Here is a 25,763-nt window from a genome sequence, read left to right as displayed (position 1 = left end):
CTAGGTGCTTCAGAAAAACAACCTGTATTTATAAAGTCTGCTTGCTCAGATTTCAGACTTTCCTTTCTGGGTGTTTAACCTCGTTATCCAGGAAGGAGCCACTTTATTGCAACCTATTCAAGACTGCAGTGCTTCTGAGTCTCACAGACCATTTTATATACCTGAAAACCACACTGCATGGAGAAAATAAAAAGATGATCTGTTTCCAGATGCCTCAAGGAAGAATCTTATTGATATCTGTTAGAGTGAATTTGTGTCTCCGTTGTGCTGACAAAATGCAGCATTTTGTCCTCTGTCGAATTTAGAGACAAAGTATGAAGCTGGGCCCTGGTCTTAAAATGCAACAATATCTGTGTGACTTTCTGACCCAGGGACTCAGAGAAACTTTATTCCTCTGAAATACTGAATTCTCTCTAGAAGTCATTATTTATTTCTTCCACATTTCTAGCTGACTACCTTTTCCTATTGATGCTGATTTCAGTGGGGAAAATCTTTAAAACTCTGGACTAAAGATATTTGCTATTAAGTTGACAGCTCCAGGCCAGATTCTCTCCTTGACTATGTCAAATTTGAACTGACAGATATCCACAGAAATGCATCTGATCAGCAGTTTAAATAATGGATTTATTTTTTTAATATTACTAGCTCAACACTTCCTCCCAGCCTGCCCCCAGCTGGTGAGAGGAAGGTAAGAGTTGAGTTTAACTTCTACTTTTTAGACTTTGATTTTGGTCTTCCTTTGGGTAGTATTTTCAATGTTATCTAGCAAAGTCTGAGGATAAGGCAGCTCTGCATAGCCCCAGCAGCATCTGCTCCCTCTCCTCCTGGCTTCTGCCTCCACAGTGGTCTCAGAGCAACTGAAATTTTGTGACCATCTAAAACGCTGGGAAATAGTATCTGCGTAGATCAGCTCTTTTACAGCTGAGTGTTTGCCTTGTGGCAGCAGCTCTCTGAATAAAATACAATTTACTCTTTCCTTACCGGTCTAGGCCGTGTCTCCCTCAGGAAGGATTTCAGGTCTCCCCCAGCCATGAGCTCCAGCAGGATGAAGCGGGGCAGGGCCTGCAAGCTCACCCCGATGCACCGCACGATATTCTGGTGGTTGAACTTGCTGTGGAGACAGGGACACTCAGTTGTGGAGTAACTTGGACTCAAAAAGCACAATAGCAGGAAAGATTCAAACTTTTTTGCTGCAGGGAGTGTTTTGGTTGTGGGTTTGGTTTTTTTTGGCTTTTTTTGTCCCCCCCCCCCGGAAGTAACAAATCTCAAAGGTGGGGCAAGTGGATAAAGCTAAGGTACTACCCCTGCATTCTGTGTCTCTCTGCACAGTGCAGGGACTGACAGAGGTGGGGAAGCAGTGGCTTTTGGCTGCTTTTCCTCTCCCTGGTTTCTGCATTCTTTTTGGGCTACAGCAAGACTTGTAGGGGGCAGGAAGCAGAACATGTCTGATAACAGAGAGAAGTCTGCTCTTAATTTCCCCCATCAAAGAGGCAGAAGTTGGGCTAGGGCAGTGTTGTTCCAAGTAACATACTGACATGGGAATCTGCTTGTAGGGTATGTTTCTCGAGGTCTCGAATCCTTCCTTATTTCTCCACCTCTCCAAAGTGATAGGAAAGTAGTTCCATGGATTCTGGGATTCAGACACTGACACATGACATGACAGCAGCATAAAGTCAATGCCATCAGTTGGCTTTGGCTAGTTAAACCCAAATTCCTAAGGTATGTTCTCATCGCTAAGAGAAATCAAAAAATCCTATTATCAATCCTAAAATCTGGGCTTTAAATTTTTAAACTTTGTGTAATGAAAACCAGTGTGGATCCTTTTGAAAATTTAGCCTTTAATCATTTGGTGCCTGTTCAAAGGATGGTAATCCCTATTCTCTCTGTACTAAATCTACTGTATAGATGTGCTGTGAGGACACCACCTATGAAGAACTTTTTTTCTTTATTTTGTTGGGCTTTGCAAGCCTATACAAATGGTGTCTGTGTGATTCATACACACCTAATAATGAGAGCTTCCATGAGGAAGTCGAGCTCATCTTGCTCTGAACACACTTCTGGCAATGTCTGCAAAAGGAAGAACAGGTTGACAAGGAGAAGATACTACATCTTACAGATGTAGAACACCTGGCACTAACACAGTCTGCAGCAATCCTTCTTTCTCTAAAAGAAACCTCACTCTAAGATAACCATTAGGGCATTGCTAAACTAGACTGTGAAGCCTGTTGAAAGGTAAATATGAGAACACCCAGCCCATCAACACCACTGTCGTCCTCCTCCCAGCAAAGGAAATAGCCCAGAGTGCACAGGGAAGGGTTCAATATATGGGACTCTGCTATATAGAAGATGAGGAATGAGATCACAGTTCCTGAGTTCTCTGCAGTTCAATGCTCCTACCTTCCAGCAAGACTGGGATCTACAACCAGCAGAAGGACTCTGCTGCTATGTAACCTCTAGGAGAAAACAAGCCAGCTAGGCTGCTGAAGGCCTGGAGAACTCTACCAGGGTCTCTTAGCATTTAGCGTCACATCCAATGCATATCCATCCTGTAAGGGAGTGGTGATATCGCTGGAGAAGCAGCTATCTCCTACTTGCAGGGTCTTTGATGCATGTGCCAGCAGCTTTTGGCCCAGTGAAGACTTGTGGCCTCTGACTCACAAGGCTTTGGACAGATTACCAACCAGGTGTAGCATAGGGAGGATGGACAGAGGATGGATTTAGTTATCATTCCTGCACTCTAGCTCCATGAGAAATCTTTGACTATTTACTATTTACAGACCTCTTTTAGTAGTCTCACATGCCCATATACTACAAGCTGTACCATTGCTGTGATGGATTGAAGTGTTGTAAGAGAGCAGCAACATTTCTAGCCACGTCCTTCAGTACTTTTAGCAACGCTTCATTCATCTTCATTGTTATAATGCATTGGGGCTCTCGGGTGAAAGGTGCATGAAACCATCATGATAACTCATACACTGTCACTTACTTTCACAGCCACCTGCAAGGGAGTGGGGTCGCTGGGGATCCCTGTCACCTGACCTTCATATACCTCACCAAAGGCTCCGTGGCCCAAACCCCTGGACAGACCAGAGAAGACAAGAAGGTTTTACTACAGAGAACACACATTATAACACTGTGGACACAGCTCACAGAACGGGCTCACAATTTTCATGGCAGTGTAACAGGGAGAACTGGATATTGACAATATGCAGGGGACCAGACCTTGGTGAGATCTTTCACAGACCTACTTGTATTTAACTGGAAGAGAAAGCAATCCATGGAAGTGAACAGTCCCCAGTGAATTTGAGCTGCTGGCATTGCAGCATGTAACAGAGAGCACTCATCTTTGGCCTTGGTATCAGTGCTCAGTGGTGGGTGCTCCAAAACAGATCAATAAAGACAGGACTTAAGTCTTGGTGTTTACACACCCAAAATACATTAACAGTTCCCATGATATTTCTGCATCACCATTAAACAAAACATTGAACAAGAAACTAGGAGGCACAATGATTCTCAAAAGACCTGAATTCTAAACCAAATAACTTTTCCTGATTTATTGTGTGATTCTGGGCAAGTACCTTAGCCAGTAAATGGCGATGACAGTGCTTTGTAAAGCACTCAGCTCTAGGAATTTGTGCTGAGAATTGTTTCTGGCAGTGATCATATTATGAAACTTACAGTTTTATTTTGAATAAGATTACAAGAAAAAGAGAAAGGAATAAGAGTAGTCATACAATAGCTCATGTCCCATGTCCTTGTGCTACAGGTTTTACATCCCTGTCTATTCCTCACTCTCTTAATGTTAAGACAACTGGTACAACAACAGCTATTTCACATCAGTGGCCTGTCATAATGACACAGTGAAATATGGCAGAGGATGAGGCTGCACCCCGAGTCCCTCTTAACCCTGCATGGGCTGCACATTGGGCAGTAGTATTTTGAGCCTCTAAGAGGCATTCCTGCATCTCAGTCTGGGTAAAAGGCTCCCAGTAAAGCTCTTGGCTACAACATGCACTCTCCTGTTAGAGCCGGGTCTGGGCTGAGAGCTGCATTGATTCTGTTCTCTGCTGTATCAGTGGACTGCTTTTGCATGGGCTGTTGCCCTCCTGCCCGTATGAACAAGGAAAAACAATCTCCTCTGCTGTTGCATAAGCTCTGTCTGTAGTTTTGCCAGGATAGAGACCAGTCTGGGCAGTGAAACCACACTGAGGGCTCATGTTGCCTGTGACTCAACCACTTTGTGTAATAACATTTTGTAGGTATCAGCCTGAGACACCATTCTTGTCTCTGCCTGACCAACCTATTACAAACTGAGGGGATAAACCAGATCTCCACAGCTCATAACTCACCCTCCTTCCAAAAAGTCCACTTTCCCTTCCCTTGCCAATTCCCAGCTATATCCTCTGCTATCTGCTTGCCACAGAAAATCCTTTCGAAGTCCAAGTGACAAAGGGAGCAGCAGCACAGGGTACACTGGAAGCTTCCAGGTGCAGTCCAGCAAGATGTGCAGGTAAGGGGGAATAAGATAAGAGACAGCAAAACATTGCAGACTGCATAGGCTGCTCTGAGCATCATCTTTTTCAGCAGCTTAAGCTTCCCAGTTTTCCAAGGACTCCTGCTTCCACTTGTTTTTTGTTTTTTGTGTACCACTGCATGGTACCAAGGTACTGTCACATTCACAACTACCTTGCAGTAGAGCAAAGAGTGTAAGAACTCTGAATTTTCAAGTTTTTCTTAGGAGACACTTTTGAGCTTTCCAGCAGTTCTCATCTAGATGTGATTATCCTGCTGGCTTTATATTCCTGTCCTTTTAATACTGTCTGGCATTTTCAAACCCATTGCTTTCTTTGCTATTGCACTTAAGGATGTCATCGTCTTTACCAAAGATCCCATCAAAGATTTAAAAGAGCCTCCTACAAGCCTCAGCCATCCCAGAATTTCATCAGCTCATAGCAATGGGGCATTCACTGCATAGCCTGTAAAAGATGTATCTGAATTACTGGTGATGACTATTCAGTTCTCCTCACATTCCCAGGGGATGAACAGTGCACCTGGAGAAGGTCAAGGTGAATGCCAAAGTCTAGTCCTCTCCACACGAGCCTAACTACTGCAGCTTTATATTTTATGAAAAGGGGTATGAGCCTAAAAGTGTGCAAGAATTTGCATGTGCCTGCACAAAGCTGTGCGTTCACACCTCTCTGGGAGAGCCAGGATATGTGGGTGTACAGTGTGAAGGACGGGGAAGGCAAAGATGAATTTACCGGATGAGGGAGATGTTTTTTCGAGGCACCTCTTTAAGGTCACTAATGGAGGTGGTCTTTCCTGCAAAGCAGTAGTTGGGATTGTAGTCTGTCATGATGGTGGAGGTACGCAGCTTGCTCAGTTTGTATTCTGGGCTCTGCAGCTCCATCTGCATGGCCTGCAGCTCCTGGCGCTTGCGGCGGTACACTGAACATGGAGAACACAGTTAACCACACACAGAGACTGATTTGGGACAGCACTCTCACTGGGATTTGCTGTGGTGTGCCCAGACTTCAGGGAATCAAACCAGCCAGTGACACTGGCATATTTCTCTACGTCAAATAATTACAGATAGAAAATGGAATCTAAAGACATCCAGGAACCTTTGATTTACACATCTTATGAAGAAACAGGCTTGCTCATGGACTGTCTGGAAAAAGTAAATGAATTTCACTTGGAGAGACTCAGAGTTCACAGTTCTGATATTTAGTTCTGCTCTATTTAATTTAACCTGACCTTCCAAATACAAGTCCAGTTTGAAACTTGAGGGAGCTGGGGTATAGCCAACTTTTCTAAATCACACAGAAGTGACTAACGTCTGAAATTAATTATTGTATCATATTGTTCAAAATTGATAGCCTAAGCTGTTTCCTCAGAATAACATGATGTATGCAGAAAATAGCTAATTTTTCAAAACTTTCTCTGTTTCTAAACAACAGATAGGACTACATTTGAAGTCAGTTTATGCTAGTGCTATATTCCTTGCATCACTTCACTGATACTTCTGCCATGTCATTAAAAACCACACCTTGAAAGAAGACATCCTGAGGATATCCTTGAAATAGTAACTGATATTGCAGGATTTTTTCCAAAAGAAGATGACAATCATGAGCAGGTTAAATCACTATTGATTTCTGTGGGAGCTGGATTGAGCCCAAAGACTGTGACGGTAATAGGTATTGCATCTTCTCCAGCAGATGTTGCTCAGGGGAAAAATTTAAGGGGTAAACATGCACTCGCAAAGGCAGATGGATGTAATGACCTGTTCACAAACCCTTCCTGTCCTCCATTTTCCTCCTCATTGCCTTTGCTTTGATCTTTTAAGTCGTTGCCCTTTCCTGAGATGGAAATGATAGGCTCGTTGGATGGAAAGAGGATTACTCTTCCACTCCTGAGAAGTATTTAGCCACTGTAAAAAGGTACTGTCAGGACAGAAATCATAGACGTAGGGCCCTGTGTGTGCAACTGATAACTCCTGAAATTCTTAAAACTGAAACAGCTGTGTAAATCTAATTTCCTGCTCTAGGTACATCCCTCTCCTCCCCCAGACCATACCCAGTGTGGACAAAGAAAGGTGGCAAAGCTGTGGTTTGAATCCCTGACTGCTTTTCATTGATTCAAATCTATTCTGCTTGCACCAAATGCAGGTGAGCAGATTGTTTGAAATAAGAACATGAAAAGGTGAAAAATACCTTTTAGAATTTCAAATGAAAATTCCAAGAATACTGACATCCTACTAAGTAGCAGTTTGTGAAAGAGGAACCTATGTCAGAGTTTAGGCTTAAATGTCATACATCAAGAGGTAAAAATTGTATGTAGGCATACAAATAAAGAAGCTTTTAGGCATTAAACAGCACCAGATCTCACAAAACCAGAAGCAGCTGTGTTCTGGCAGCTTCGTAGTACAACACAAACAATAAATAAATGTCTCTTTTGTGATGCAGTCAGTAACCAAAGCCTTCTCGAACTGGTCATTGTGGTTAGAAACAACTGCAGAAATCTGAAGTTAAGATGTGTGTGGGAAGGTGTCATTAAATACAGCACTAGCTGAAAACCTGAATCCTTTTGCCTCTCAGGGCCCAATTATCCATGGCTCGGATCCAGCCCTCCTATGAAAATATCTTTTGCAGAGAAACACTCACCTATCATGATTCCTGAAAACGCCAAAATTAAAGCAGCCACCAATGCTGAAGTCACTACGGACAAGACCAAGGAGAAAGGGAGACGAACCACGGGCTCAGCTGTAACAGAAAGGAGAAGAAGGAATTGTATGTTTGAAATGATCTTCCAGGAGCCACTTTTTTTTGCAGTCAAATGTTTTTCTGCTCTTCCTTCCATTTACTCATCTGCTGCTCCTATAGTGTAGGAGCAACCTTGGGCATGACCAGTTCTCAGGATCTATGACTTCTCATACCTCATTGTTTCACTTTCCTCAATTAATATCAAGCCATTAAAACAGATGGTTCACTATCAATGAATTAACATGTGAACTCCTTGGGTGTGAAAACAAGACCATAAAAACCACGGGCAGGAGGTTGGGGAGGTAGAAAGAACATTACGTTGTCAGGGTTAAAGTGCTGCTATCAATGCCAAATCACAGCAAAAGCAGGAGGACTGCAATATATCATCTAAATGCATGTAATCCAGGCAGAAAAACCTGATAACAGTGTAGTGGAGCTGCATCCTCATGTGGGATCATGCTATTAAGGTTTACTTCACCTTGACAAAATGACCATGCCTTTTACCCATCTTACAAGCAGGAATGGTAAAAACTCAACAATTTTCCCATGCCAGTGACAAAGCTGAAAGCAGGATCCCAAACCCCTGGAGTGACCTGCTCTGGCTGCTACACAAGAATATGAAGCAAACCTAGTAATGGAGCTCTGAGCACCTCGTTTTGAAAGAAAGGCAAGTACAGGCACTGTATTTAGTTTTTTTCAGAGAAATCTTGCACAGAATTTCTCACAGTTTCTGAACTTTTACCTTAAATGTCCAAATCCATAGGAATCATATTTTCCTTCACCTTGCACAAATTTTTTTGTTGTTGTTGTTCTTTAGAGAACTGGGCTGGCATTTAAGTTTAGCTGGAAAATTCCTTCAGTGAGCAAATGTTCAGGATTTCAGAGCAGACCATGAGCACCAGCACAAGCAGGCACAAAATTTGACTCTGCTCAGATCTGCCCAGTATGCCAAACATATACTGTAGAGCGAAGTAGCACTGCTGCTCAGTGCCCCAGTCTTCAGCATTGATGTGGCTAAATCCTGGCAAAAGAACTCTGCAGCATACATCAGCAGGAAAGAAGGTTCAACTGAAGCCAGGTTTGAGGAAGATTAGATGGCACTTTCAGGATGTCTTACAGTCCAGACTACAGCCTTTGGCCATGCATTTTCTGTCCCACAAGTCAGCAGTACCCCACACACCTACTTACCTGTGCAAGACACACCATCCTCAGCCAACTCTGTGCCTGGCTCACAAAAGCAAATGACTTTTTGAGTTTCAAGATCAACATGGCACTCGTCCATCTCACAGTGACTGCAGTTAAGGTGCAGCCTAATTTCCACCTCTCCGTGCCCCTCTGTCACTAGGGAGTGGATGAAGAAGCTGAGTTAATTACTGTAAGACCATTCTTATAATTTCTTTGGGCTCACCCTTTTCTTTCCTGGCCTTTACTCCCTCCAAGATCAAACACTGCAATGTCTTCAAAACTTTCTGGCTGAATCTACCAGGCCAGAGTGCATCTGTATTTGAAAATACTTCTGGCTATTCTAAAGCAAGCAGATTTTTTAACAAGTAGATTTTTTTGTTGTTTTCGGAACACACTGCAAACATATTAAAGACACTGACTTCTGGGAAAACACAGGTTGGAGTGGCAATATTTATCACTCCCATGCACTGCTGGGCAGCACCTGGATATTTTACCAAGGGACGCTCTAAGGAACTTGCTTGTTAGTGAATAGTCAGGTGTTGTGTCTCTTTTTTTCTTTAAGTATCTGAGCTGTGAGGTTCTGTTATCACTTTCCATGTTCAAAACTATTCTGTAGGCTGGTGGACTGTACTGTTGGGAGTGTTTCCCAATAGCCTGAATGTTCTCTCTCCCTATTTTTTTTCCTGCTACCTCTGTTTATTCTCCACTGTACTTTATACACTATCTTTCTGCCTCCTCATGTTCACGACACTGAGTTGTACCCAAATGGTTATAAATTGTCCTACTATTTTAAAAGGAAAAAAGCCCCCTAGAAGACATCTGACCAGTATGAATACCTTTAAGTGCTGGAGTGTATAAAGTACCAATTGGATTAATAAAGGACACACCATCCTCCCCATCCATCTCTGGGTCATTGTCCACAGCAGCATTGCCACCTATGTCAAACCAGAAGTTACCTTAACAGACTGAGGCTCACTGACAATGTAACACAGATAAACATGGCAACATGCGTGAATTCAGCATATTTAGGGAGGCATCCAAATGAAAAAAGAGAAAAGTTAAAGCATTTAATATATTGGGAATATTAAGCAAGTTGTGGCATGAACCACTGGACTTCATCTCTAGAATTTCAATTTAATGACAGAATCTTGTGACAATCCATTTATTAGCTCTATTTAGGTAGACTGTTGCAAACTAAGGCACAAACTTCATCTTTAACCATTTGGATGTTGTGAAACATACAAGCCCTTCTTAAAATTTGTGTAGCCAAGAGACTGGAAAGCACCAGTACTCAAGGGCTAAATTAATACCCTTGCTGATCAAGGTATGTACTGTGTCAGCAGAGGGAATGAAAAACCTCATATCCTTCCTCTCCTTTGCACCCTAAAAGCAGGGTGGTCCACCAGGAGTGGGGACTGAAGGAATTTATGAGTTGCTCATTTGTGCTTGAGCATATAGAACACACCAGAAGCAAAGTATGGGCAATACATAAAGAATATCAGAAACACAATATGGGCCACACATTTTGTACTTCAAGCATGCAACAATTCCCCCACCCCACCCAAAAATAGCTTTTTCCCTTTAATTGTCTTCAGTGAAATTAAAAAAAGGTCATGTGAGTCATTCTGTTGGAAAAAGAAGCGTTACACAGTAACATTGGTACAAAACATGCACTTAATCATTTAAACTCATTACTTCCTCTCAAGATTTCTCATCTACCATATACCTAATTTAAGCTGTGGAGAACCAGGGGTTAAAGAGTCCACCACAGCACAGATGGCTGCAGAAACTACGTGGCCCAGGAGACTATGGGTTAGTTGAGATCTTGAATCTGGCCCACACCATTTGTAATCAACATAATGCCATCTGACAGCTGCCCTGAGACACAGGGGCACATGCAATTAGCTCCTTGTTGACTGAAGTCATATTAAGAGGGGTCCAGGCTGGCAGCCTGAGCCTCTGCCCCCAGAAACCAAGGCCCACCCACAGCAGGGCAGGGGAGAAGCTGTGTCTTTCCCCCGGCATAAAGCCGGGCTGCCAGTCTCCAGGACCAAAGTCCTCCAAACACAAGTGCTGGCAACGGGAGCACACAAGCTATGGCTCCTCCTTCTCCAGCACTGTCACCCCAACATGAAAGGCTTAGGAATCACAGCAGGATCTCAATGGCGCATTTTGCAGAGCGCAAAGCCAGGGTTGCAGCTGAAGGACTGGCATCTGGCTCTTTGCTCAAAGACTAAATGCTGTATTTTCATCTAGTGCTAAAAAGGCAATACACAGACATACTAGTACATAACAGTCAAATATGCTAGCTACAGGAGAATTATCATCAGCATTTCGCTGATCATTAGCACTAAAGGAGGGGAAGGGACACCTTGAACACGAAGCCACTTTACCTATATATCCTCCGCCTCCTCCACCTGAGGAGCACCCCCCTCCACCCCCTCCGAAACCCCCTCTTGTCTCCCACCCCCACTTCTTCATGGCCTGGGGGCAGGATCTTCCTCCAGTAGCACCTTCCAGCAAGGATTTTCCTGACCACAGGAAGGAAGTGTTATCATTCCAGCCACCTCCACCACCTGCAGTTGAGAGAAGAGAAAAGGCACAGCTAGGGGTTACTTTTTGTGTAAGAAACACTGCAGGGATCTGCAGGACAAGCACCCATTCAAAACATCTCAGCTGAAAGTTGTCATTTGCACCTCTTTCCACCTACCATACAAGGATGAGTATTTTCTATGGAAAATTTAAAAAGATATCCCTACCTAGTCTCCAACCACTTATTTCTGGTTTACAGAGCCTACCCCTTCTCTTTGCCAAAAATACTTTTGAAAAAGAACAGTGTCAGTTCTAAAGTAGAACAAAAGGAATTTAGTGAAAGGGGTGTGAAAACACATCCCAGTCCTGCTCTTCACACAACATACCCATCAGTGACTCACTTTCATCTCTGCTGGTTGCTCAGTCCAAGGTCTCTTCTCAGAGACTTCTAGCCAGGGTGCAATTATGCTCTCTCTGCATAAGCCAGGGAAACTGTGAATATGTCCACACAGCACAAAACAGTGCAGGGAGCAGAACGCCACACTGGCACTGCAAACTCCCACATCAAAAATCAAACAACTTTGTTTATGAGAGGTACTGCATTATTTTGGGAGAATTGTTACCATTGCTATGGCTATTCCATCTCTGATACCCTTATTTATGCCAAGTATCCAGCACTGTGCGTACCTTCTATTTGCATTCATTAAGATTCTATATTCCCCCTTGACCTGTGTTTTCATGAGTTTTGCCTCACCTTCTTATGAGGAGGCGGAATCTGGGAGTACCACATATTCAAAAGGTTTTCTTAAAAGGAATAAACTTTCCTTACCTGCAGCTCCTGAATTTCCATTCAACCCTGGAATAGAGGAATCATTCTCCAGTCTTTCTGGATGAAATGTGTCCGTTTTGGCCCTGTAGGCCCTGCCACCACCCCCTGCTGCAATTATCAAGGGGACCGGTTCTCCATTCTCCATCTTAACAAATTCAGAAACAAAGGCAATGTTCAAACATGTAAATGGAAGTTCAGCCACATGATAGTTATGGCATGTTGCACCCAACAGGCATCTAGGGCTGCTCAGCACTGCACATTGTCATTGCATTATTTATGCACCCACACCCAGAAAATTAATGAATAGCACTAGCCCTACCAAGTTCTGCAACAGGAAACAGCAGTGTCAGCAGCTCTATGAATTGTATCTACCATGGTGATGGCTCTTAGAAAGCCTGTAATGTCCCATGTGATGACTCTTATCAAATGAAACAGCTAAGGAGCACAGCTCTGTACAGTGCAACACAGTGTTCCCACTGGTGAAGGACTGCCTGAAACCAGTGTTTGGAATGAGTACTCTCTCAGCTAGCACAGGACAGGAAATATCAGTGATCCACAGCTATAGGATTGCCAACAGAAAACATACAGGCCATCCTCAACTTCTTGTGTCAGACCAAGTGCATAGCTGAAGTCTCATGTTCTACAATAACAGAGTTAAATGAAGTCCTGCAGAATTTGCTCTTTGCTGTAGAACTGTGCTTCAGCATCTCAGTTTTTATTGAAAACCCCCCCCTAGTTCAACCCATTATGTTTGTGAATGGTACTCCAAGCCACTGAAAGAAGTGTGGCCATATTGCACAGCAGTTCTAAGAACTGTGAAGGGCCAACTCAGATCCATACATCTCTCAAGTGGAAATCAAGGATAACTGGAGCTCACTCTGTGGACCCTCTCCCTGAGGTGTAGAAAGGATTTTTCAGAGGCAGGTGGAAGGATGTTGATGCTGAAGGTGCATGGGGACTGTGTTTCCATACCTTAAATATGTAAGTGGCACCGCCCCCACCTCCACCTCCTCCTGCCCATTCATTGACACTTCTGTTCACACGAATCTCTTCTTCGATCACGTTGTTCTCTCCGATGCAGACCTTCTGGATAACATCATTAGTCTGCAAACAGAAGACCACATCTGAATTCAGGTAAGAAACCTCCATGCCCTTGTACACACCGAGACCTCATGAACCCTTCACTGTCCCAAAGCAAGAAATTGTCCTCCACCGAAACTACATGAGCAGAACCAAGTGAATGGTCTTCTAGAAGATTCTGGCTTTTTGCCTCAACCTTCACCAGAAAAATTTGTTGCTATTTTAAATTGAATTATTTTGAAGCAAGCTCAGTGCTGATACCTATTATCATGTAAAATAGCTCTATAAACTTTTAATGTACAAAATATAGCAGAATTTGCTGCAAATATTTCCCAGCGTTAATAGTCTGTATTTCACAAGTGGAGGAAGGGAGTAAACTTGGCAAGGATGTGCCTTGTCCCATGTCACACAACAGCCAAATGGCAGAGACCTAGAGACAACCCATGCTTCTCTACCTCATTTCCAGTCCCTCAGTGGCTGGGGCCAAGCTGCCAAGGTGTATCTCTGTTGATCTTAGAAACAATTTTACTGTAACTACAAGTGCCTACAAAACCAGCAGCAACCCCACCTTGGATTGCAATGTTCACCTGATGTTAAGGAAAATACCTCACTACATAGCCTTCAAATTTCCTACTTAGCATTTTTTCCCTTCCATCAATTAGCACCCAGTATACAGAATTTTCTGTATGAGGCAAATCCCTGAACTCACTGATTTCAACCACAACACTAAACCATCATTTATGTGTACTTCAGGACTATGACGTGGTTTAAAATTGGAGCACTAAAGTGACAAGCAGGACCCTGCTGTGAGCATTTTAAAGTTGCAAACTTTGCTTTTAGCTTATTTTACTTTCCAGGTTTTGTCTCAGTAACGCTATCTTGTTATATTGGACATATATTGCTCACTGAACTTACTAAACCAACAACAATTTCCGGAAAAAATGCACAAACATTTGTTACAGTAGGATTGACCTTCTGCTTCCTTCTACTCTCGTGTATGTTTTCTTTTGGAAGGAGAACATGACAAAATCATACTCAAATTACAAATTATTCTGCTGACCACAAAATATGTTCCAAGTTGTGCTAGAGATTGAGTGGCATCCAGTTTGTGTGTGCAGACTTGCCTAAAGAACTAAACAGCCCTCCTTTCCCTATTTTTCCCTCTCCTTAACTGATTTGGAGTTGGGTGGGAATGATTAATAAAATGACAAAGTCAGTGACCCAAAGGAACCACTAGATTATAAAAAAAATAATCCTTCATGGCAAAGACATAACTGATTACAATCCAATCTAGTAAAAGTCCCCTCTACAAGTCAATGCAATCTCTTTGCCTCAATGAAAGAATTACATTAGCACTCAATAAATTCTCACTAAGATTACAGTGGCCTGCAATTTAATGAGTCCATATATTACACTCAGCTGGAATGTCCTAGTTAAAGACGTTGGATGGACGTTTGAGTTAGGCCATTTCTCATTTCAAAAAGGCTTTATATTAATGGTTTGTTTGTAGATATGTGTAATTCTAGTTTTAACATTATTTACTTCAGCAGCCAGACTTGAGAAACCCTTTTACTTGTCTACATCCTTCAACCTTTCTCTGCTCTAACAGACTGCTAAGCTTTCATCTCTTGGATGCCAGCCATTAACAGCTGAGAAATGCACATCATTTAAATGTCCAGCTCAAACCTGTAGGTGAAATTTCATCAGATAACGCTTAGTTTGCTCCATGAGAGTGTCCTATTCCCCCATCCTCCTCCAAAGAATACAAACCCATTAATAAACTATTGTGCATGCAAATAGTGTCCATCTTTCTGTCAAGACGTTTCCAGTAAGAGTTGGTTAGTAACCCAAAAATCAGGACCGAGCCAGCAACGATTGATTTGTCTTTCCTGTTCCCATATGGAGAATAACCAAGCAGGCCCTGTGAAGTAGGTATCTCTAGAGGTGCAGAGTATATGATAATGGCAGGGCTGGCCTCAATAGTGGAGCAAGAGCAAAACCCTGCAAAGTCAGCCTTGAAGACTGATCTCCAGAGGAATGGAAGGCAGGGTTGTCTTTTGTCTCCAAACCCCCGCACAGGTGCTCTCAGATCAGTCAGGAACCTGTTTTGTATTATCAACAGGGCCCAAATGTTGAAGAGAAGCAAGCACAGGGACATGGTGCCTCATCTTCTCATGCTCTCTCAGTAAAACTGTACCTATTCCTTGACTCCTATAGCCCCAAACCCCTTGAAGACAACATGTTTCTGTGTGAAAAGACAAAACTCCATGGACTGGTAGAAGGGATGAAGGCAAAACAGAAAGGCAGTCACTTACACTAGGACAAGCATCTTCTCCTTGCTGTCCCACCAGGATATACAGTGTATCGTCCTTCTGGAGGTCAAAAATTCCCAGCACAGACACGCCGTGGGACCGCACCATGGTGTTCTTCCCTCCTTTCCCACCAGCAGCTCCATAGCCTGAGATGCTGCAGAAAAAAGAAAACAAGAGGCTGGCACCTGAGTTGTCCCAGCCAGGTGGAAGGGAGCACAAACCACTTCTGAGCACTGAGCGTTTTGCACACCCAAACATGGTGGCACAGAGCTGTGCCCTGAAGTCCTGACATTCTAAATAAATCTAAACCCGAAGCCTGAAGACTGGTTTTCTACTCTGTTTGAATCTGTGAGCTTGGGTAGCTACAAAACAGATTCTTTCACATTGATTCTTGGGCAAACACTGCTGAGAACAGACTGAGCAACTCCCTGTAGTTTCCAGCTTTAATATATGAAACACATCTTGTTTCCCAGAAGGCACATCCTTGAGAAGTTTTCAGCAAGGAAGAGAAAGAACAGAAGCAGGAAAACTGGTAAAAACAGGACATATGGCTAAAGAGAACATTAAGCATGAGATTGACAGAGGGAGATTTAAGAAAGCAGACAGCGTAACTGGTCCTGGTAGCGTGGACCAGATGGAAAACAGCTCTCTTATTCCCAGGACCAGAGGAATACAGAAAGAAGAGTAGATGGAGATGACACTACTTGCAGTAAACAAGGAAGGCAAAAGCCCCCTGGTCAAACTCATGGTGACCAGGAACATCTCCTGGTCTCCAGCCAGGAGTGGGCAGGTTACACACAGGCTGCTTCAGTCTCAGTTAAGGCTCTGGGGTTTTTATTTCAAGCAGTCAAGATTCAGAGGTGCTTACTGTTGTTGATGTACCCAAAGATGTGGGTGCAACACTGTGTTGCTCAGTTCCTCCCTCTCCCTTTCTAACAATGGACATACCTAAAGCAGCTTTCAGCAAAGGATTTCAAAGCACTTTTTAAAGATCATGATAAAACACACATCTCTGCTGCAAGGAAACATAGGGTTTCTGAGCAGGTGAATGATGGTACAGCAATTCAGTTTACATCTGAAATAAGCAGGTAATTCTCCACTGACATTAGTAACTTTCCATCTATTTCTGTGAGGGCAAAATTCCACCTAGAGCACATAACCAGAGACAGCAAGACTGAGAACTCAAAAAATTGCTCTCAGCTTCCTACCAGGCACAGTGTAGGTGCTCTGCTTTAACACCTCCTTTCCTCCAGCACCGGGCTGCTCTCTGCCTCTGCCCAGCATAGTCCTGCCTGCAAACAGGCAGTATCTCTTAAAGCATATTAGATCATGGCGATGTGACATGATTATGTTCATGCCACTGCTGATAACCAAAGCAATCAGTCCTCAGTTAGGCTGTACTGGAGCCAGCAGAAAAAGTGATGGACACAAGCACTGGGCCACCCTGAACAGATGCTGCATGAATCTGAAGGCTGAGCTGATTTGCTGTAGAGTTTTGCAATGGCTAATGAGGTGCACTACCAGGCACAGCAAGCTGGCAGGGCTAATTGGCTGCCAGTAGGGGCCATACTTTTCCATGTAGGAACAGATTTTGCGTACAAGCAATGATGTCAGAACGTTCAGGAAACCCAGTTTGGCCTCATTCAAAGGCTGCAGACAAATAAAACCTGGTAGATTCAGGTGACAGTCATTCCCTATTCAAAATGGGTGTCACTATTTAAACAGCTCTCTTAACTTCAAACTTTAACAGGATCCCTTTCAATAGGAACATCTTTCTTTTACAGGAGGAATCCTTTTAACCATATTGGCCCTGAAGAAAGGTTTAGCTTGCCCAGAACAAGAACACAGAGTACCTTCCACTGCCTTCCTTATTTTCTTTTACTATGACACTTGTGGGATCTGAAAAAGAAGCCCACACCTTCAGGAAGGTTTGGGATGTGCAGAGTGCAAACCAGGCTGTGCAAACCAGGGCTGAAGAAAAATATGCACCGTAACATCCAGGTTATGGGAAACACTGGACCTAGTCTTGAGAGTACGAGAAAATGCTGTGCCTAGGCTGGCTGACTCAGAATGACACAATTTTGCACTCCGCTGGGCTGTGTTCTTGTGCCACCTTATGTGAAAGGACCATAGAGAAGAGAGGACAGTGGAAGTGACCACAAATGAGGCACTCAGCAAAATGGACCAAAACCTCTTCCCTTAAAAATGAAAAGAAGTTGGATAGCAGATGGTAATGTGTAATTTACTACTAATTGTGTAGTTCACTTCTGTCATACTTGGTCATAGACCTACATGACCAGACCTTCTGAATGCTGGAAGAAAATATGAAACAAAAAATTCTCTTTTATAATGTTTAACTTCATTGCTATGCAATGTGAAGTCCCATGGGAGCAAACCAGAGCATGTAAAACTCCAGTTTTCCAATGTGGGCACTACAGTGTGTGGCAGCCTACCCAGGCCTGCACAGATGGTAGCGTTTTCTGGGTGTGGTTGGTTTGTGCTGGCAGAGTTTTGTGCAAAATTGAGCTGTCTGTATTTTAATAAAGCATATTCTGCCTCATGTTCACAAAATCGATATCCTTCTTCTGCGATTAGCAGGGGTGTACATTACACAGTATAAAACACACTGATATGGCAGAACATCAGCTTTCTTGGGAGCCCAGCAGGCAGCAGGAGGGTTTTCTCTCTGTGTTAGGTGTTTCAGCAGTGCCCATCAGGAGAACTTACAGGACCCACACTGCAGCAGGACTGCAGGGAAGAACTAAACACTGGCAGTGAGTCCAGACCCTGGGAAGCCCCGGAACTGATATTGCAACTTGACATTTTCCTAGGGCTATGCTATGCTGGCAGATTCTGCTGCCCCTTCAGCAGACCAGAATCAGGAAGACGTCAAGTTAATTTAAGCCCACAATTGCCTCTGCTTTCCCCAGGCTGTGAATTTTCTACTATAGCCTTAAGAGGTGCAGAAGAGAATGTCATCCCTTTATATATAAGTTATGCACGACATTATACATCTATTATCTCTACAGAACCTAAAAGTCTGTTAGGTCATTTTTAGGACTTAAATAGACAGGTCATCCCTGCAAGGCCCAGGATTTGTATTGTGCAGCAAAAAATCAGCCTGGAGTTGCACAGGAATTCTGGCTCTTCTTGGGCTCTGATATTAAAGAAATGACAGTACTGTAAGCTTTTGGGCTGTTTTGCCTGTTCTTTTTGGGGCTATACTTTATAACCATATTTACTGGATGCTGGTTCTGAAAAATTTTATTCACCTCAGGCAACTCCTTGTTGATAGCTGGGTAAAATACCATTAACGCTTTTTGCATTACCATCAATCCTTGTAGGAATAGGCACTCAGGCAGAACTTGTACCTAGCCTAGCCAGTTTCTCAAAACTTCTTTGCTCTAGACCTCTGTTAGAGACTGACATCTACCCTCAACATTAGCATTCTTTTTCAATATAAAGGAAAAAAACCAGATGGGACCAGAAAATTGTAACTGAAATTTGTTCAAAGCCTTCAATGGAATGTTTTGCTTTGAAATCCAAGATACCTTCAATGGTTTCAATATGGAATGCTGCAAAACAACACCACTAGGCAGTCATTGGTTCAAACTGACAGTTCTGCTTACAAAGTGATGCATATAATGGCTTCATGTTACCATTCAGACACAGTGAACTACACTTCGATTGCACTTCTTTCCCCAGCAAGAGCAAAAAGGAAAAAATGATTGGTAAAAATCTGATTAACTAGCACTGAACCGTATCTGATCACCTCTCTTTGAAAATAACTCCACAGGGGGATTTCAGTGTTAGAACCCTCAGTATCAGAGAGCCTACCATTTAGGTGGCTGGCTTCCAGAATCAATTCTACAGTGGTAAGCCAGGCTTACAGGCTCAACTTGCTGTGTCTAGACTCAAAAAAGCGAAGATGCTGAGCAGTGGTTGATGCAAGCTGTCCTGTAAGAAATGCTGACACGTGATTATGCCTTCCATGCCAGGTGAAGGGTGGGAAAAACTCATTCTGATCCCAGAGCTCAAAGAATGAAATATGAGAAATGTATTCCTCTTGGTCTGGGGAGGTGAAAATGCTTCATTTTCAGCTACTGATAGAGCTCTCCCAACCTGTAACCATTTAGGGTAAAGATTTGCCTGCCTCAGAAAGTTTCTTCTCTTTCACCAAAAAAGTTGCATCTTCCAGGGAACAAATCTGAGACTAGAGAGGCTGGAAATCACAGGCTCAGTGACAAGTAATACCCCAGTAGATGTGGCCACACTTCTGAATGTAATACTTCAGAAATGCCTAGCATGTAACTGCAGCTTGGATAGTTTCAAACACAGATACATCACGATGATCAGAGACAGTTCCCTCACCTGTATGTGTTGGTTGCCGGTACTCTCCAGATCTGAATGCCTTGGAGAATCCCTTCAGCCCCCACGACCACTCTGAGCTTGGAGTTCCTGTAGGCATCATTGCACTGGCTCTGTGTGGGGCCATAGGGTCCACTGGCACCACAGGTTGTGAAAAACCACTGATCTGAAAGGAGGACATAGGCAAAGCATGACCCCAACACCCAAAGATCAAGTAGTTGTTCTGCTCTTTATCTGCTCTGGTTGTTGGACCAAGAGAAGAACCCGGCCTTGAGGTTTTAATCCAAACAAATACAGAATTCTTTTAAAAGACTCACAGTGCTCTGTATCTCAGTATATGACAGCTTTTCATTGACATCTCCTGAAATCTATCACAGCAATAAACATAGTTTTATTTTTCCTAAGGCTCAAAAAGGCTAAAAGCACAGAGTGGAGAAAAACACAAGAGTCCACCCAGTTTCAGGCTCTGCCCTCTGGGCTGTTAAGTGCTCATTCATAATCTCAAGGCTGGTGCATTCTAGCCCTTTCAGTTTCTAGAGACATTTGGTTATTGAATTTATTTTAAATGGGAAAGTAACTCTTAATTAGATAAAAACCTGTAAATACAACAACATCACTGTGATTAAAACATAACAATAGATTAATTGCATTTTGAATAATTATTTGCTCACAGGAGACTCAAATTAAGCTTCAGAAAGAAAAACACCTGACTGAGGCCTGTAAAACAAGCATCCAACTCTGCATTTTCTAGGCTAGATCTGTGGGTGTAAATCAATGCATCCCTATTACAGCCATTTCCATCAACTGGAAGTACTAATCCTGTACAAATAGATTTCTAGGAAAAGGCTTTGCTAATTTGTGTCTAGTTTTTAAAGTTTGAATACACAATGGTGAAAATTACGTACTCTTCCTTAAAGATTCATTTTAGGAGCAGCACAGTCCCAAGAACACAATGCTTTTGTGAAACCCACCTTAACTTATTTTCTAGTATATCAGGAAATACTTTCTATATAATCAGAACTAAGATGTAGATAGTAAATAAGTGGACTAAGCATTTTTTGTGAACATGACATGATTTATCAAACATACTTATTAAGAATCTAATATACACAATATAATAAGCTCCATTACATAGTTCTACTGCCATTAAAGAAAAAAGATTTGAAATACATCTGAAGCTTTTTTCTACAAATTGTGTTGGTCCAGTCAGCCTTCCATATGACCTTCTCAAAGGGCACCATTTTCCCACCAGCTTCCACAAAAGCGATGCAGACTCCTTCAGCGGTGATACTAATTAGCTCAGACAGGGCATTAATTGGACTCAATGTCCAGGAGCTGGACTCAATGATCCTTGCAGGTCCCTTCCAACTTAGGATGTCCTATGATTAGCTTGATCTGCTTCTTGGAATTTGGAGCTATTGTCTAAGCTGATGTGGTCTAGAAATGATGGTCTGCATGAGCAAGGCCAAAAGTTCTACTGTTACTCTTACCGGAGGGGTTCGCCCTCCAGAAATACAAGAAAACACATTAGCTTAGCCAGAAGAAATGTCTGAATTATCTTTTCACAAACTAATCCTGAAGCTGAGCTAAATTCCTTCCTGTAAAAAAGTTCAGTGAGTGAAATGGATCAAAGAATTTGACATGACTTTAAGAAATAAAGCGACCAGTATTTCTGAAAAATATTGGTAATACAGTGTTGTGTAAAACTGCCACTCTTTAAGAAAATCTCCCAATCTAAGTACTGCTGAGAGAATAATCCCTTCTGACTGAAAAATCTACACCACCCTTCCTCAAAACTCCCCTGCAAAGGTCCTCTACCGATTTTGTCACTGTTACTTGTTTCATTTACTTATACTTATTTCACTTATTTCTCTAGTCCCTCTGCAATGGGTGGCAGAAATAAAGTCTTAAAATTATTAGATAGCAAATAGAAGAATTCCCCTCTACTCCTTTGCCTCCAATGCAATGCCCCCAAACCCCCAAAACAACAGGTAAGAGGGTAAAGGCACCTAAGGAAGCAAGGTCTAGAATATATTAAAGCAAAATACTTCAGTAGCACTGGTACCAACAGTCTGGCACCAGAAGTTACCTGTGTTTATCCTTGCAAACCCCACCCCAAACCCAAAGGAAAATCTCACACTAACTGGAAGATGAGAGACTCATTCTGTCAGCTATCACAGTGATTTAACATTGCAATACCCCAGCGAGCTTAGCCACCTGCACTGAAACATATGTTCAGTAAAGCAGGCAGGTAAGCGGAACAATAAGAAACCATTTGGACATCTCCAGTGAAATATCAAACATGTTCCCAAAGGTAGATGCGGGTGACCTTCAAGGGGACAATAAGCCCAAAACATGAGAGAATCAAAATGGAAAACTGGAAGTGATAAAACCTAGGACAGATCACAGCATGTGCAGACTGCTGCTATGGTTAAGCTTTACATTTCTGATTTAGTCCCTTGAAATAAAAGTCGCTCCTTAGGTATCTGCTTACGTGACCTTGGCAAACTTATCTCTAGGCGATTCCACATGTAATACACAGCACAGCTGGACCTGAAACTGGCTGCTCTTGGCTCCCACTGAATTCCAGGGATAGGGGATAAGTGAACTACATCTTATTTCAAAATGCTTTGAAGTGGCCCTCTGGTTCCTTAAAAGTCCTGGTGGAACAGAAGAAGAATGTCCTTCTGCTGCAAACATTATGCCTTCGGACTCAGAACTGAAGCAACCTGAACAGCCTTTGTGTTTTCTGCCTTTAGGGAGACTAGAGGGGGCTCACTTCCAATGCAGAGGCAGTATGAGGGTAAGGGCAAACACTGCTGCTAACTTGAGATTAGTTAATATTCACTAAGATCTTAGAATCTGGCTTTTAAGAGCTTGAGAGGATGGGGAATGAAAACCCACGGATATGTTATGCCAGGGAGCACGATGTAAGGAACCTGGAGACGGCTGAGCACAGGAGGTGCTATCCTGGATTTCAAAAGTGGTCCTGTTGTAATGGACACAATGGTGTATATAAGATTGTCTGTAAAGCCTCCCAGGTTCTGCAGCTGCTGCAGCCAGTGCTAGCAAGAATATTTACTCACTTTATTCAGGTGAATGGTAGACAAGAACAGGAAAAAATGTGTTTCAGAACTAGCAGATCTGGGTAGTAATCTTTGCCCAAAACTTTGCAGGAGGAAGTCTGGCCCAAGTGAAGTCCATGGGGAGACTGCATCTGCTTTAAACCAGTAGGGATTTTAGTAAAACCTACAGCCAGGTGTTGCATGATCTCCTCATTTGTCATTGCTGCACTGATGTGCAAAACAGCCCTACTCCTACTCCCTACTCCAGTATTTATAAATACTGGAAGCCAGTCCAACATAGAACAGCTTTGTCACTGAATTAAATGGGACATAATACGACACAGGAAGAAGTTTCTCCTCATGTCAATTAGGACAGATGGATCTTAGTTACAATTCTGGATACAGACTAAAAACCCCACACTTTCCCGCCCGCCTCAAATTTCACAAAGCCAACCCTCAGTGTGCAGATGTAACAGCAGCCCAAGATCTGAAACCACAACCCAGCAGCAAAACAGAATACTGCCTGCCTTAATAACCCACCACTTCTTTTTTAAAAGTAAGATTTCACTCCCTACAAAATATTGATTTTCTCTTGATTCTAGAAATGACTGCAGCATGTCTTATGAGCTTGGAGAGAGCATTTCTACAGGTTGCTGCATGCCACAGCAGTTAACAGTAATTCAGTTTGAAGCATTATTTTGATCTCCAAAGACTAAAGCAGCAGCACTGAATCGAAAATCCTTAAGCAGCTTGGTGAGAAGCATAGATTTTTTTCCATCTGTGAATAACTGTGGTCTCTTGCACAGTGCACAGCCCATCCCTCCTTCCTTCTGCAGTGTGCGGCAGGATAACGCTGCCAGCACCTCACACACCAGGAACAGCAGGACTCTCCAGGCTAAACCTCCCCAAAGAACTAGCAGATTGTGGAATTCTGCCCAGCTTCCCACAAGTTACATATACCCAGTTTCCAGAAAGAGCTGAGCATTCCCATGACAAAAACCAACATGTAGTTTAATGTAGGGTCCCTATATAGTCTGCCATTGGCAGCTGCAAGATGCTACCTGGATTTAAAAAATGGAAATCTCTGTTTGAGGTGGGGGGGAAAAAAAAAAGAAGTGGAGATCACCGTGGGATTCAGATTGGGGTACTATATTTCAGTGAATAAGTCATACATCAGTTCAATTTGATAGAATCCTCCCTTTTAAAATAAACATGGCAGAGGAAACATTAAATTTCTGCCTGCTTACCCACTCACCTGCCGTCCTCAGGCACCCTGGCAAGGTCCCCAACACATTGGCAAGGTCCCAAGCAACATTGTGCAAAAAATGTCATTTTGGCTCTATTAAAACAATTGAAAAAGAAATCTCTTCCTTCATAATTTTCTTTCCATGAAGAATTTACTGATTGATATATTTACACACACAGTTGCTCATCCTTTTGCACAGCAGAAATTTTAGCTTTCACACAGTTTGTCTAGATACATGAAATGCACAGCAATCAACTTGTTGGATTTCAGCCACAGCATAAGGAAAGTGATATCCCACTCTTGGAAAACAAAGTGAACAAAACCCCACAAGACTTAAAATTACTAATTTGTTTGAAGCTCTGATACCACTTGCAGCCTGAGGCAATGCTGCTGCAGGCACTGCTGCAAATAACAACCAGCAACACTGAAGAGAAAACCGTGGGGCAAAGCCTAAGGCACATTTGTATTTCTAACATAGAAAGCAATTTCACTGGCACATATACAGCACACACACAAACTCCAAGCCACAAACCAGAAAGAGGCATTTTGGCTGCACCTCAAGGGCCTAAATGTATTAACTGGCATTTGTTAAATCAAGCTGGTTTGAACTTAGTTTAAGCTCATTCCTGACCAAAACTTTAGTGATTTGAGCAAATTGCCAACCAAGCACCAAGGTATTTGGCTTATTTTGGAACCTGGAGTAACATGCTAGTGAAACGCTTCAGTGCTTTAAAACAGCGTGTAGACAGTTTGTGGAACTTGCTGTGACAACCTTATTCAGAGCAAAAGGCTATTCCTACTTCCAGTAGAGTAAAAATCCACATTAAAAAGGGCTATAAATTCTCATGTTTCAGGGGCATAAGAACCCTGGTGGCTAAACTTCTGGATGCAATTAATTCTTCCGCAGAGAGTACATTTTACCTCTTCTTCTCAGGCAGATGTCATCAAGCTTGATGCCATGAGCATGTGGAATGTTTGCTTCGCCTATTTGTAAAAACTTCCATAAGCATCCTTTGCAATATTTGGCCAATGTGGGAAATCAGAGGCTTATAGGAAACTGCCCACCTTAATCTTCACTAACATTTGGCTGCCACTGGCACCATGGGCTGTGTGGAGAGCTGTAGATTTTACTCAGTGCATAAGCAATCTCTGTTATGCATTACCAGTAGTTCCAGGGTTGGTCTGTGCTGGAAGCCTGTAAGCAAAATATACTACAAGCATATATAAGACACATACTCATTGAGGTAAGGATTTCAATTTTGCTTTGGTTTCTGCCATTTAACAGTGTTCTGTGAGCAGTAATTGGAGATTATTACCTTTCCCACAATTGAATTTGCCAGAGATTAATGGGGCAGGGGGTTGAAAGATGATGGTAAGTGGCAGAACTAGGTTGTGCTCACAATCACAGTCCCTGACCTGTTAAGTGTGTCTACAAAATGGTATTAAGGGGATATAAACTGATCATAGAAATTAGTGAGTCTTGCCAGCAAAACAAGAACCAGTTACAGAGGTATGGCTAGATTAAGAGAGGTCAGCTTTTCCACTCTTTATGGAGTTACTATTTCTGTCTCTGTTTTCTAAATGAGGGCGGCAACAGAAGGCTTAGATGAGTTTTTCAGTTCAGCAAGAGCATCTGCAGTGATGACAAATGTATGCCAGATTGATCCTGAGTATCATTTCAAATAAATACTCAAAAGCTTGATTGATGCTTTAGATTTTTCTTAAGTGTTTACATATAGGGAACACTGTCAGGGTATCCTTCTGGAAATCGTGGTCAGTGTAAGAGGGTAAGAGCACTACTAAGCAATGAGAACTCTTTGTTTCTTGCCACCTTCTGAAACCAGACACTAACAAAGCAGCATGAAGAAAGCTAATTTCTTTCCC

General features: G+C 42.7%; 1 protein-coding gene across 2 annotated transcripts in view; it reads right to left on the bottom strand.

The window, feature by feature from the left end:
* The window catches only part of ALK (ALK receptor tyrosine kinase), a 226,187-nt gene that overhangs the window by 15,826 nt on the left and 184,598 nt on the right, over window positions 1-25,763 (bottom strand). Inside the window, exons 11-22 of one of the 2 annotated variants that reach the window (XM_042051462.1) lie at window positions 19,572-19,734; window positions 15,204-15,354; window positions 12,781-12,912; window positions 11,809-11,953; window positions 10,961-11,023; window positions 9,284-9,382; window positions 8,451-8,603; window positions 7,164-7,262; window positions 5,262-5,448; window positions 2,987-3,077; window positions 2,003-2,067; window positions 982-1,111 (exon numbers count right to left, since the gene is read on the bottom strand). In XM_042051462.1, the coding sequence (XP_041907396.1) occupies window positions 982-1,111; window positions 2,003-2,067; window positions 2,987-3,077; window positions 5,262-5,448; window positions 7,164-7,262; window positions 8,451-8,603; window positions 9,284-9,382; window positions 10,961-11,023; window positions 11,809-11,953; window positions 12,781-12,912; window positions 15,204-15,354; window positions 19,572-19,734 (1,478 nt within the window). Of the gene's footprint in view, window positions 1-981; window positions 1,112-2,002; window positions 2,068-2,986; window positions 3,078-5,261; window positions 5,449-7,163; window positions 7,263-8,450; window positions 8,604-9,283; window positions 9,383-10,914; window positions 11,734-11,808; window positions 11,954-12,780; window positions 12,913-15,203; window positions 15,355-19,571; window positions 19,735-25,763 lie in introns of those variants that run through there. The other variant, XM_042051463.1, reaches the window with a different exon arrangement.

This window comes from Corvus kubaryi, unplaced genomic scaffold (genome assembly GCF_017639235.1).
Source record: "Corvus kubaryi isolate FWS band 111438036 unplaced genomic scaffold, C.kubaryi_AGA036_p1.0 76, whole genome shotgun sequence".
Taxonomy (NCBI): domain Eukaryota; kingdom Metazoa; phylum Chordata; class Aves; order Passeriformes; family Corvidae; genus Corvus; species Corvus kubaryi.
Note: the sequence above shows the minus strand (reverse complement) of the source record. Positions and strands in the feature narration are given on the sequence as shown.